Genomic DNA, 13,654 nt, shown 5'->3' with positions numbered 1-13,654 from the left:
ATTTCCAGAATGTTTATTGGAAAAGCATTTAGAAAATTATTTTATATTTCTTTAAAAAAAGAGGGTGTAACTTATATTTTATGGCTTTAAACCATAGTGATTAAATAGTTTCACCAGGATAGTAGGCGAACCAATAAGTCACCATTTTACATTCCTTTTCTGAACCTCCTCTTATTACCAAAAAATGTCCTCTTGAGATAGAGGTTAAAATTAGGATGCTAAATTAGGTAAGTCTCTTCCTTACCTGTTCTGTAGGGTAGGTTGCCTGTTGAAAGCAGAAAATAATGCATTGCTGTGCATATGTAATTGTACAGATAATTGCCTCTATCATTTAAAAATATCGTTTGCAAAAATGGCATCTATGATTAATTATGTACATTTATCATTGAGTCGACTGGGGTACATTATAAAATCCTTTCCCTAAGCTCATGCATCTTTCCTCTCTTCTTATTTCTTTCAATGTAAGTTGTTTAGAAATTCAAAATTTTTGTTACTCCTTAAGCCATAATTCATCTACATAGGAACCAGCAACTAATTTGCCCTCTGGCTGTAGAAGGGTTGCTTTTTGACTTGTAGTATCAAGGAACAAGGGTGATGACGTTTAAAATCTCCCCTCATATAATAATGCTTCTAAAACTGAAATCCTGGGATAGGGATCATTTATTGATATGTAAGTATCTCCATTACCATTTCCTCAACCGCAAACTGAACGTTGTTGGGCTTCAATGTCAAGTGGTACCAAGGAAAGAAAAAAATTAATAAAAAACATAAAAGTATATAGTAATTCTGAAATCCTGACATGTACAACTTACCTAATGTGAATATAATGAAATTAATGATAGTAGCAACTAAGCAAGAACAGACTTTGTCCTTAATATAAGTCCTCCTTCTGGTCTCCCAGCTTCTCTGCTCTGCCCTGGATTCTCGGAGTATCCAGATAGAGCCTCTGAAACGTCAGTTTGACCCTCAGCTCTAAATCCTTTACTCTTCCGATCTCACTCAAAGTAAGAGTCACAATGGAAGTAAAAGTCGCAGTCTTTGCAAAGGCCTGTGATGCCTAGAAGATCTGGCCCCTACTACCTCCTAGGACTTTATCTCCTTCTGCTGGTCGCTTCATTCAACTCTCCCCAGCCAGGGTGGCATCCCCAATACTCTGGACTCTTTCCCCACTCAGACCCCTGTGCTTGCAATTCCTTCTGCCTGGATTGCTTTTCCCCGTATTCATGTGGCTGCTCCCTTACCTCCCTAACTTGGCATGTATCACTCTTCAATGTACCATCTATTTTATCTGTTAGTCTTATTTGTTAATTTCTCTCTCCACTAGGAAGGAAACTCCATAGGGCAGGGATTTTAATCTGTTTGGTTCACTGATGAATTCTCAGCTCTTAGAAAAGTACTGGACACAGAGTAGGTGCTCAATAAGTGTTTGTTGATTGAACAAATAATTGTGTACTGTATTTTAATTTGTTAGATCTGGTGCCTGTCTTCCCCAGCATAGGCAAGATGGTTGCTGGCAGCCCCAAACCTATATCCACATAACTCAAAATCCCCAGAGAAGAGAGGCCCTCTCAATCCTGGCTTCATTCACAAATCTCAGTGAGGCCCTGACCAGCCTGATTGACCCTGTGGTGATAAGGGTGCGGTGGTATGGTAGTGTGCTATGTCATGGCAGTGGATAGCGTCACCAGATGAGAGAAGGAGAGATTGTCTGAAGAAAGGATTTTAGGCAGACAGGCAGCATTATTACGCTTTAGGACACAACACTTTTATGGTAAATTGCTTTCTTGTCTGTCACTTGATAGACTGTAATACTCTGTGAGGGCAGGGACCAGCTCTGTCTTACTTACTACTATATCCTCAAGGCATAGCACATATTAGATGCTCAATAAATTTATGAATGAATGAAAAAATAAATGAATGGCAAGCTACTCGCAGTGGAGGGTGGGGGTGGGTGGGGAGGGTGTGCAAATGTTTGGAGGCCTCACAACAAAGGAGGACATTAGATGAGTTAAATGTTTCAGGTGTTATGCTGAGACTCTTGGGTGGAGATGTTTACAATTTGGATTTACCTGTCAAGCTGACCAGGCACCCTTTCCTGGGACTACTACTTCAGGAATTAGAACTGAATTTGCCTCAGTTCCTTTCATTTTCTTTGCTCCATAGTTGACTGGCTCCCTTTGAGGTTGCCACCTTCCTTCTTTAGAAATGGAGATCCCCTCCTTTAGGTCTGGCTCTAGGTTGCAAGTACTTCCTTAAGGCTGTTTTTGTACATCTCTGCTGGGGTTCATTGTGCGGAACTTCTCTGGTTAAACTTTCTGAAGGAAATCCTTCATTTCCAAGTCTTTGAGAGGCACTTAACTGTCCCTCCCTCTCATCCCCACTGCCTTTTGTATAGCCCTGAGATCTGGTTCCTCACAGAAAACACATGGGAAAACACAGTGTAAAGTACTAGTACACTATTTTCCTTCCCTCACTGAATATATATTAATAGAGTGTCTACTGTGTGCTGTGTACAGTGCTAAGCTCTAGAGAGGTGATGGGGAGAGACTGAACTAGAAGGGGAAATGGAGGAAATGCCACACAAGTATACAATTTCAATCAGGGGACAAGTGTTGATAGTATGAAGGGAACTCGGTGCCATGTGGTTAGAGGAGTCCTGCTCTATTCTATGGAGTCAGAAGAGACTTCCCCTAGAAAATGGCACCTGAGCTGAGACTTGAAGGATGGATATGAGTCAAACAGGTGGGACTCTAAATGTTTCAGGCAGAGGGGGCACCTGGAGACAGGAAGATGCATGGCTTCTTTGAGGACATGAGAGGAAGTCATTGTGGCTGGAGTTAGTGAGTGTGGGGAGGGTCCTGTAAGATGAGGTCAGAGAGGAAGGCAAGGATCAGCTCATGCAGGGGTTGGTAGCCATGTTAAGAATTTTATCTTTATTTTGACAGGTATGGGAAGCCATTAACTGGTAGAGTGTGACGGTTCCCTCTGGAACAGATAACTCCAGCTGCAGAATGCAGTAAATATCGGGTGGAGGTAAGAGTGGGTGGCTGAGATTGGTTCAGAGGCAACTGGATATAGAAATGAGAAATCGAGAAACGAAGTGTTACATCCCTTGGCAGAATACTGAGTCCACTGCTTTATCAAGTCTGTTAGCGAGACTTTCTCATTTTGGGAACTGATGGGGCTCTTTATCCTGATCCACACAGAAAATATAATTAGAGCTATGAATATGAATGTGATTGTTAAAGATCATGTCAGTAAAGAAAGAAAAGAGGGCTAAAGAAAAACACCTATATTTAAGGGCTGGACATTCATACCACAAATATGTATTGTGTTCACTGTGTGCCTGGCACTGGGCTGTGAGTCATAGTCAAGCAGGCAGAAGAAACTAGTTGGAGACAAAAGAAGAGAACTCTGAAAATGTGGAGTAACAAATATCAAAGAGTAAGGAAGTCTCAAGAAGAAAGGGTGGCCAGTGGTTCAGTTGCTGCAGAAGAAGAAAGTGAGATGAATGCTGACAAGACAACTTTGAGTCTGGATTAGACTCCACCCTACATGGCACAGATTAGAAACTCAGGTTAGTAAACAGACTTAGGGGGATTGCATATAAGGAACTTGACAAAACTTTCTCCCATTTTAGAACTTTAAATTATAGGCAGAGAAGACTTGATATATGACATTTCACTTTATATCTCACTTCCTTGAAACCCATCTATTCCACCTATGGAAAGAGGGCTGTACATCCCTAGTCCTGCCATGGCTGTCAGCCAAGAGCAGAGATGTTGTAATTTGAGGCTGACAGCAAGATGACCCTTACAGGGTCACTACAGTTTCTGTCTGTGCCAGATCCTCCTGCTGAAAGATGGAGGTGCCATGACGTTAAATCAATGTAGTGAGTGATGTGGAGATTTGAGATGAAGCTAAACATAGCTTCCTTTGATTTTACCTTTTCATTTTTTCTGGCTGGATGCCACTTTAGAAGAAGAATCACCTCTGGATAAATCATCTCTTCAGGCTTGCTATTCTAACCAAATGACATTATGCTAAGAGGATCAGAAGGGCCTGAATGTTAATTGTGTTCATTTAGGGTTCCATGTAAAGTTTTTATTGAAGAAAAAAGACTCCCTATGAAATTTATGAAGTAGGAGAAACAAACACTCCTATTAGAAATATTCAGAAAACCATGTCACCAATTACAGATTTATTTACTTATTTATTTTAAAGTTTCAGTTTTTTTTTAAATAAATAAATTTATTTATTTTTGGCTGCTTTGGGTCTTCATTGCTGCATGCGGGCTTTCTCTAGTTGTGGCGAGCAGGGGCTACTCTTAGTTGTGGTGCATGGGTTTCTCATTGCTGTGGCTTCTCTTGTTGTGGAGCACGGGCTCTAGGCGCACAGGCTTCAGTAGTTGTGGCGCGCGGCTTCAGTAGTTGTGGCTCGCGGACTCTAGAGCACAGGCTCAGTAGTTGTGGCGCGCGGGCTTTGTTGCTCCATGGCATGTGGGATCTCCCCAGACCAGGGCTTGAACCCATGTCCCCTGCATTGGCAGGCAGATTCTTAACCCCTGTGCCACCAGGGAAGTTCCCCAATTACAGATTTAGCACCAAGTAACTCAGTAATGGAAATCAAAGTTGTGAAAGAATAACATTAATTTGACGTGAATAATATCCAAAATTTTATTTCCTATAATTTAAGAAATGGATGAATCTGTTGTGTATTGCTATATAACAAACCACTCCAAAATTTAGTTGTTCAAAACAAGGACCATTTATTGAGGACAGGATTCTTTGGGTGGGCAGTTTAGGCTGGGCTCAGCTGTGAAGCTCTTCTAGTCTCAGCTGGAAATTTCTCATGTATCTGCTGGTCGCTGCCAGTCAGCTGGTTAGCTCTACATCTGGGGATTGCCTGGGACAGTGGGGGTGAATGAGCTACGTGTCTCTCATCAACCAGAAGGCTAGCTTCGGCTTGTCCATATGGCCATTGGGCAGGGTTCCTAGAGAAACAGTGGAAACTTGAAAGCCTCTTGAAGTGTGGCTCAGAATTGGCTCAACAGCCTTTCAGCCAAAGGATGTCCAAGGTCAGCTCAGATTCAAGGGGTGAAAAAATAGACTCTCTATTGATGCGAGGGGCTAACTGCAAAGTTAAACTGTACGGGAGAAAAAAGTTTTGGCCATTTTGCTATCTATCACAGATTCTGCATCATTTTTATCCTATTTGAGTCACGTATTGGTAGATAAAATGTGTAATATTTGAACAGTACTTTTGGAAGGGGAAATGGCTTTATTTTTAGCTTTGATGGCAGTTTCTAACTAGGACCTCCCTCAGAGCAACCAGTTAGAATGAGATTTTATTAACAGAATATTTTTTACTTCATTCTTGTTTCTGTAACTATAAAGAAAATCCTCATGTTTTCAGTGGTTGTTAGTCTAGGTGTGTGTGACATAACCAATCACAGACAAAGCAGGACTTCTTAGTGGCAAGGAACACTACCTAGCTGCTGGCCTGGAAATCCTTTATAAAGAGTTCAGAATTGCCATTGGGAAAAGGGCATTTACTTGACAAATGGTGCTATTTCCATTTTTGTCTGCCCAATTTTAAATTTCCTCTTATTAAAATGGCAAATTCAGGCCCCAGAATAAATTGAGCCAATGAAATACATAACTGGAAGATACACATTTCACCACTTCACTCTGTAATATGTAGACATCTTATGGATGCAAGGACATTTTCTGGAAAGGGAGTTTTAAAATTACTTTGTATGCATATAGAGAAGACAAAACTTTTTGATGTCTTGGCTCAAACTGAATAGGATCTCACTTAATAGCCCATGTAATACTTTAGATGATTTATTATTATGCGAATATTATAATGTAATATTTATTAAGCATTGGAAGTGTGCAGAATACTAGCTAGTCCACGTAAAAGATCCTGATGGATTTCAAGGAAAAGGGCTAAGAAAACACTCTCCTAATCTGTAGGAACGGAGGGTAATTCAGAATCTAGATGAACCAATAAATCCTATTTAATTTAGTATACATCATATGCCCCCCAAAAGGTAGACTAATGGAAAATGAGAGTGATAATCTCTGATTAAAAGATAATCATTTTAACGGCACATTTTCCTTCCAGACTTGAGTTTAGAAAGAGTCATTTCAGTAACATATTTCTCATTTTAAGTTTTGGAGCGCTCGGCTGATGCACTCTCAAAGAGAGCGCTCTGAGGATGGCCCCAAACTCGTGAACCAAGAGGGGAGGGCATCTCACCATTACCACTGTACCCAGGAAGACCTGCACTTAGTTCTATATGGGGTCATGCCCAGCCATCAGAACTCCGCCCGCCTGCACCACGCAATTTTGGGCCTCCTGGTCCCCACAGACAGCTCTGGGTCTGATTCTCTTCCTCAGACTCTGGATAACAACTCCCTTCAGCTACCAGAAGGTCTCTGCCTCGGGCGGACGAAATTTGGTGAAGTGGCACATTTTGGTGTGTTCTTCAGTAGCCCTGTCACAAACAAAGGAGTCAGGTTCGGGCCCTTTCAGGGTAAAGTGGTCAACACCAGCTAAGTCAGGACGTACGGGGATAGTTCCCTGATGTGGGACCTCTTTGAAGATGGTCATTTGAGCCACTTTATTGATGGAAAAGGAGGTACAGGGAACTGGATGTCCTATGTCAACTGTGCTCGTTTCCACATGGAGCAGAACTTAGTTGCCGTACAATGTCAAGGGCAGATCTTTTATGAAAGCTGCAGGGAGATCTACCAGAAGCCAGAGCTCCTTGTGTGGTATGGAGATTGCTCTGAGAAGTTTTTGGACATTCCTGTGAGCCTGCAGGTCATAAAGCAGGGGAACCAGGCATCTGGAACCTTGGAAGAGTCTGCAGAAGGGTACAGGTGTGAAAGATGTGGAAAAGTAATTACCTACAAATATTACAGAGACAAGCATCTCAAGTACACTCCATGTGTGGACAAGGGTGACAGGAAATTTCCCTGTTCTTTATGCAAACGATCCTTTGAGAAGTGAGAACGGCTCCGGATCCATATCCTTCACGTTCATGAGAAGTATCGGCCTCACAAGTATTCTATGTGTGGGAAATGTTTCTCTCAATCTTCCAACCTAAACAAACACATGAGAGTCCACTCTGGAGACAGACTCTACCATTGTGTGTATTGTACAAAGAAGTTCACTGCCTCTAGTATACTCCGCACACATATCAGGAAGCACTCCGGGGAGAAACCCTTCAAATGCAAGTACTGTGCTGAATCTTTTGCGTCCCATGCTGCCCACAACAGCCATGTCCGACGCTCACACAAGGAGGATGGCGCCGTTCCTGTTACATCTGTGGGAAAACCTTCCCAGATCAAGAAGCTTTCTACTCCCACATGAAGTTTCATGAAGACTGCTAGCCTTCAGAGAGTTTGAGGACAGTGCCTCTGTATTTCTGTCTTGATGTTTCTTGTTTATGGGTGTATCTTACAAACAAATGATAGTTAGATTGAGATGAGAAACAGAATAATGGAACTGACCAATTAGCAGAATTTACCAGATTTCTTGACTGTGGTTTTAACAGCTTTCACAGAAACATCTTTCACAATTTCTAACAAGAATGGAGTATTGTTTTTTTTTGTTTGTTTGTTTTTTTAATTAAAGTTCAGAGTTTTACCTGCAGTGATGTTGTTTTTTTTTTTTTTTTAATGTTGGGGGTAGGAGTTTAATTAATTAATTTATTTTTGCTGTGTTGGGTCTTCATTTCTGTGCGAGGGCTTTCTCTAGTTGTGGCAAGCGGGGGCCACTCTTCATCGTGGTGCGCGGGCCTCTCTTGTTGCGGAGCACAGGCTCCAGACGCGCAGGCTCAGTAGTTGTGGCTCACGGGCATAGCTGCTCCGCGGCATGTGGGATCCTCCCAGACCAGGGCTTGAACCTGTGTCCCCTGCATTAGCAGGCAGATTCTCAACCACTGCGCCACCAGGGAAGCCCAAGAATGGAGTATTGTTGAATTCACCTAGAAATAATGAGAGCTGGCTGTTAATAGTGCGTAAAGGTCTGGAAACTCAACATCAACCCTGAAAGGGACTATATTTCATTTCAGGGACTAGGAGTAGAGCCTTTGATTAGTCGTGATTAAAAAAAAAGGAGGCTTTTTCTCTACTATTTGCCCTGGGCCCGCAATTGTAATATGTCTGTGGCCATCATCCCCTGTTATATTTCTTAACAGAGTAAATTCTTTAAAAATCCAAAAAGAAAAAAAGTTTTGGCCAATAATCCTCTGTATTATTAGCTGATGTTCTAAAATCACAAGTTACAGTGGTTTCTATAGAGACCAGCTTTATAACTATTATTCCAAACTACAAAATGAAATGCCTTTAAAAAATTATACCCTAACTGTAACTTTTATGACATCACAATAAAATTTACAATGTTGGCATAAGGTATTTGGAAGTCTCAGACTAGAGTTATAAATCTGCAGTAAGAGGACAATTTTCCTAAAAAATAAATAATATACTTTAAAAGACCATCTCTACCATGGCCAAGAAAAATGGGAAAAAATTTGAGACAATTATTTAGATGACTACAAAAAAAAAAAAAATCCACACTCCAAAATATCCCCTGAGACTTTTATGTAAAAAATATGCACATAGTTTGAGGAAAGAGTTTCTTAGTTTGCCATAATTCTATTTTGCTTAGCCAGTTTAGATCTGGGGAGACAACGTAAAGCCAATGCTAAAAAGGGGCTTAGAAACAGCATTTCCTATTTCATGAAATCATGCTCACTGACTAAGGGTTATATCCTCTGCTCATCTTTAAATAGAATTCTCACAGAAGTTGATGAAAATCTTGGGTGAACATTGATTGAAAAATAAGTTCTTTCTCTGCCTGTATATATGCTCATAAATATGCTACATGTGTATATATGTGTATGTACATAATGGCATCAATTAAATTTTTAAAAAGATCTTCTAGCCCCCTTGGGGGGTGTCTCTAAACAAAAAAATACAAAAGCACACAAACTTACATGCTTTTTGGATGATGGTAGTTGTAGCTGGTGGGAGAAAAGTATCCTAATTATTAGTTTGTATATATTTGAAAACAAAGTACAGGTTAACTTTATTTCTGAAAAGGCTACATATATTCTTTTTATTTAAATAAAGGTATGCTGCAGATATCTATGTTGCCATTGTAATAAAACAAATACAAATTCTTATTTATTATTTATTTATTTATTTTGTAATGTGCGTTCATGGTAATCTGTATTCCTTTAAGCAAGGAGTGTAATCTTTTTTTTTTTTTTTTTTTTTTTTTTTTTTAAGTTTATTTATTTATTTATTTATTTAGTTTCTGCTTTATAACAAAGTGAATCAGTCATACATATACATCTGTTCCCACATCCCTTCCCTCATGCATCTCCCTCCCTCCCACCCTCCCCATCCCACCCCTCCAGGCGGTCACAAAGCACCGAGCTGATCTCCCTGTGCTCTGTGGCTGCTTCCCACTATCTATCTACCTTACGTTTGGTAGTGTATATATGTCCATGCCTCTCTTTCGCTTTGTCACAGCTTACCCTTCCCCCTCCCCATATCCTCAAGTCCATTCTCAAGTAGGTCTGTGTCTTTATTCCCGTTTTGCCCCTAGGTCCTTCATGACTTTTTTTTTTTTTTAAATTCCGTATATATGTGTTAGCATACGGTATTTGTCTTTCTCTTTCTGACTTACTTCACTCTGTATGACAGACTCTAGGTCTATCCACCTCATTACAAATAGCTCAGTTTCGTTTCTTTTTATGGCTGAGTAATATTCCATTGTATATATGTGCCACATCTTCTTTATCCATTCATCCGATGATGGACACTTAGGTTGTTTCCAGCTCCGGGCTATTGTGAATAGAGCTGCAATGAACATTTTGGTACATGTCTCTTTTGGAATTATGGTTTTCTCAGGGTATATGCCTAGTAGTGGGATTGCTGGGTCATATGGTAGTTCTATTTTTAGTTTTTTAAGGAACCTCCATACTGTTCTCCATAGTGGCTGTACCAATTCACATTCCCACCAGCAGTGCAAGAGTGTTCCCTTTTTTCCACACCCTCTCCAGCATTTATTGTTTCTAGATTTCTTGATGATGGCCATTCTGACTGGTGTGAGATGATATCTCATTGTAGTTTTGATTTGCATTTCTCTAATGATTAATGATGTTGAGCATTCTTTCATGTGTTTGTTGGCAGTCTGTATGTCTTCTTTGGAGAAATGCCTATTTAAGTCTTCTGCCCATTTTTGGATTGGGTTGTTTGTTTTTTTGCTATTGAGCTGCATGAGCTGTTTATAAATTTTGGAGATTAATCCTTTGTCAGTTGCTTCATTTGCAAATATTTTCTCTCATTCTGAGGGTTGTCTTTTGGTCTTGTTTATGGTTTCCTTTGCTGTGCAAAAGCTTTGAAGTTTCATTAGGTCCCATTTGTTTATCTTTGTTTTTATTTCCATTTCTCTAGGAGGTAGGTCCAAAAGGATTTTGCTGTGATTTATGTCATAGAGTGTTCTACCTATGTTTTCCTCTAAGAGTTTGATAGTTTCTGGCCTTACATTTAAGTCTTTAATCCATTTTGAGCTTATTTTTGTGTATGGTGTTAGGGAATGATCTAATCTCAAACTTTTACATGTCCCTGTCCAGTTTTCCCAGCACCACTTATTGAAGAGGCTGTCCTTTCTCCACCGTACATTCCTGCCTCCTTTATCAAAGATAAGTTGGCCATATGTGCGTGGGTTTATCTCTGGGCTTTCTATCCTGATCCACTGATCTATCTTTCTGTTTTTATGCCAGTACCACACTGTCTTGATTACTGTAGCTTTGTAGTATAGTCTGAAGTCAGGGAGCCTGATTCCTCCAGCTCCGTTTTTCGTTCTCAAGATTGCTTTGGCTATTCGGGGTCTTTTGTTTTTCCAAACAAATTTTGAAATTTTTTGTTCTAGTTCTGTGAAAAATGCCAGTGGTAGTTTGATAGGGATTGCATTGAATCTGTAGATTGCTTTGGGTAGTAGAGTCATTTTCACAATATTGATTCTTCCAATCCAGGAGCATGGTATATCTCTCCATCTATTTGTATCATCTTTAATTTCTTTCATCAGTGTCTTATAATTTTCTGCATACAGGTCTTTTGTCTCCTTAGGTAGGTTTATTCCTAGATATTTTATTCTTTTTGTTGCAATGGTAAATGGGAGTGTTTTCTTGATTTCATTTTCAGATTTTTCATCATTAGTGTACAGGAATGCCAGAGATTTCTGTACATTAATTTTGTATCCTGCTACTTTACCAAATTCATTGATTAGTTCTAGTAGTTTTTCGGTAGCATCTTTAGGATTCTCTATGTATAGTATCATGTCATCTGCAAACAGTGACAGCTTTACTTCTTCTTTTCCAATTTGGATTCCTTTTATTTCCTTTTCTTCTCTGATTGCTGTGGCTAAAACTTCCAAAACTAGGTTGAATAAGAGTGGTGAGAGTGGGCAGCCTTGTCTTGTTCCTGATCTTAGTGGAAATGGTTTCAGTTTTTCACCATTGAGGACAATGTTGGCTGTGGGTTTGTCATATATGGCCTTTATGATGTTGAGGAAAGTTCCCTCTATGCCTACTTTCTGCAGGGTTTTTATCATAAATGGGTGTTGAATTTTGTCGAAAGCTTTCTCTGCATCTATTGAGATGATCATATGGTTTTTCTCCTTCAACTTGTTAATATGGTGTATCACATTGATTGATTTGCGTATATTGAAGAATCCTTGCATTCCTGGAATAAACCCCACTTGATCATGGTGTATGATCCTTTTAATGTGCTGTTGGATTCTGTTTGCTAGTATTTTGTTGAGGATTTTTGCATCTATGTTCATCAGTGATATTGGCCTGTAGTTTTCTTTCTTTGTGACATCCTTGCCTGGTTTTGGTATCAAGGTGATGGTGGCCTCGTAGAATGAGTTTGGGAGTGTTTCTTCCTCTGATATTGTTTGGAAGAGTTTGAGAAGGATGGGTGTTAGCTCTTCTCTAAATGTTTGATAGAATTCGCCTGTGAAGCCATCTGGTCCTGGGCTTTTGTTTGTTGGAAGATTTTTAATCACAGTTTCAATTTCAGTGCTTGTGATTGGTCTATTCATATTTTCTATTTCTTCCTGAGTCAGTCTTGGCAGGTTGTGCATTTCTAAGAATTTGTCCATCTCTTCCAGGTTGTCCATTTTATGGGCATAGAGTTGCTTGTAGTAATCTCTCATGATCTTTTGTATTTCTGCAGTGTCAGTTGTTACTTCTCCTTTTTCATTTCTAATTCTATTGATTTGAGTCTTCTCCCTTCTTTTCTTGATGAGTCTGGCTAATGGTTTATCAATTTTGTTTATCTTCTCAAAGAACCAGCTTTCAGTTTTATTGATCTTTGCTATCGTTTCCTTCATTTCTTTTTCATTTATTTCTGATCTGATTTTTATGATTTCTTTCCTTCTGCTAACTTTGGGATGTTTTTGTTCTTCTTTCTCTAATTGCTTTAGGTGCAAGGTTAGGTTGTTTATTCGAGATGTTTCCTGTTTCTTAAGGTGGGATTGTATTGCTATAAACTTCCCTCTTAGAACTGCTTTTGCTGCATCCCATAGGTTTTGGGTCGTCGTGTCTCCATTGTCATTTGTTTCTAGGTATTTTTTAATTTCCTCTTTGATTTCTTCAGTGATCACTTCGTTATTAAGTAGTGTATTGTTTAGCCTCCATGTGTTTGTATTTTTTACAGCTCTTTTCCTGTAATTGATATCTAGTCTCATAGCATTGTGGTCAGAAAAGACACTTGATACAATTTCAATTTTCTTAAATTTACCAAGGCTTGATTTGTGACCCAAGATATGATCTATCCTGGAGAATGTTCCATGAGCACTTGAGAAAAATGTGTATTCTGTTGTTTTTGGATGGAATGTCCTATAAATATCAATTAAGTCCATCTTGTTTAATGTATCATTTAAAGCTTGTGTTTCCTTATTTATTTTCATTTTGGAAGATCTGTCCATTGGTGAAAGTGGGGTGTTAAAGTCCCCTACTATGATTGTGTTACTGTCGATTTCTCCTTTTATGGCTGTTAGTATTTGCCTTATGTATTGAGGTGCTCCTATGTTTGGTGCATAAATATTTACAATTGTTATATCTTCTTCTTGGATCGATCCCTTGATCATTATGTAGTGTCCTTCTTTGTCTCTTCTAGTAGTCTTTATTTTAAAGTCTATTTTGTCTGATATGAGAATTGCTACTCCAGCTTTCTTTTGGTTTCCATTTGCATGGAATATCTTTTTCCATCCCCTTACTTTCAGTCTGTATGTGTCTCTAGGTCTGAAGTGGGTCTCTTGTAGACAGCATATATATGGGTCTTGTTTTTGTATCCATTCAGCCAATCTGTGTCTTTTGGTGGGAGCATTTAGTCCATTTACATTTAAGGTAATTATCGATATGTATGTTCCTATTCCCATTTTCTTAATTGTTTTGGGTTCGTTATTGTAGGTCTTTTCCTTCTGTTGTGTTTCTTGCCTAGAGAAGTTCCTTTAGCATTTGTTGTAAAGCTGGTTTGGTGGTGCTGAACTCTCTCAGCTTTTGCTTGTCTGTAAAGGTTTTAATTTCTCCATCAAATCTGAATGAGATCCTTGCTGGGTAGAG

The 13,654-nt window shown here is 39.4% G+C and overlaps 1 protein-coding gene across 1 annotated transcript; it reads left to right on the top strand.

Annotated features, from left to right (window-relative positions):
• Positions 1–6,195: 6,195 nt before the first annotated feature.
• LOC308616339 (PR domain zinc finger protein 14-like) lies at positions 6,196–7,403 on the top strand (the record flags this gene model as incomplete). Its single annotated transcript, XM_081232603.1, is given in 4 exon segments — positions 6,196–6,561; positions 6,565–7,017; positions 7,021–7,321; positions 7,324–7,403. Coding segments are annotated over 4 exon segments (1,200 nt in total).
• Positions 7,404–13,654: the final 6,251 nt, after the last annotated feature.

Source organism: Mesoplodon bidens, assembly GCF_964165515.1.
Source record: "Mesoplodon bidens genome assembly, chromosome: 4".
Lineage (NCBI taxonomy): Eukaryota > Metazoa > Chordata > Mammalia > Artiodactyla > Ziphiidae > Mesoplodon > Mesoplodon bidens.
Note: the sequence above shows the minus strand (reverse complement) of the source record. Positions and strands in the feature narration are given on the sequence as shown.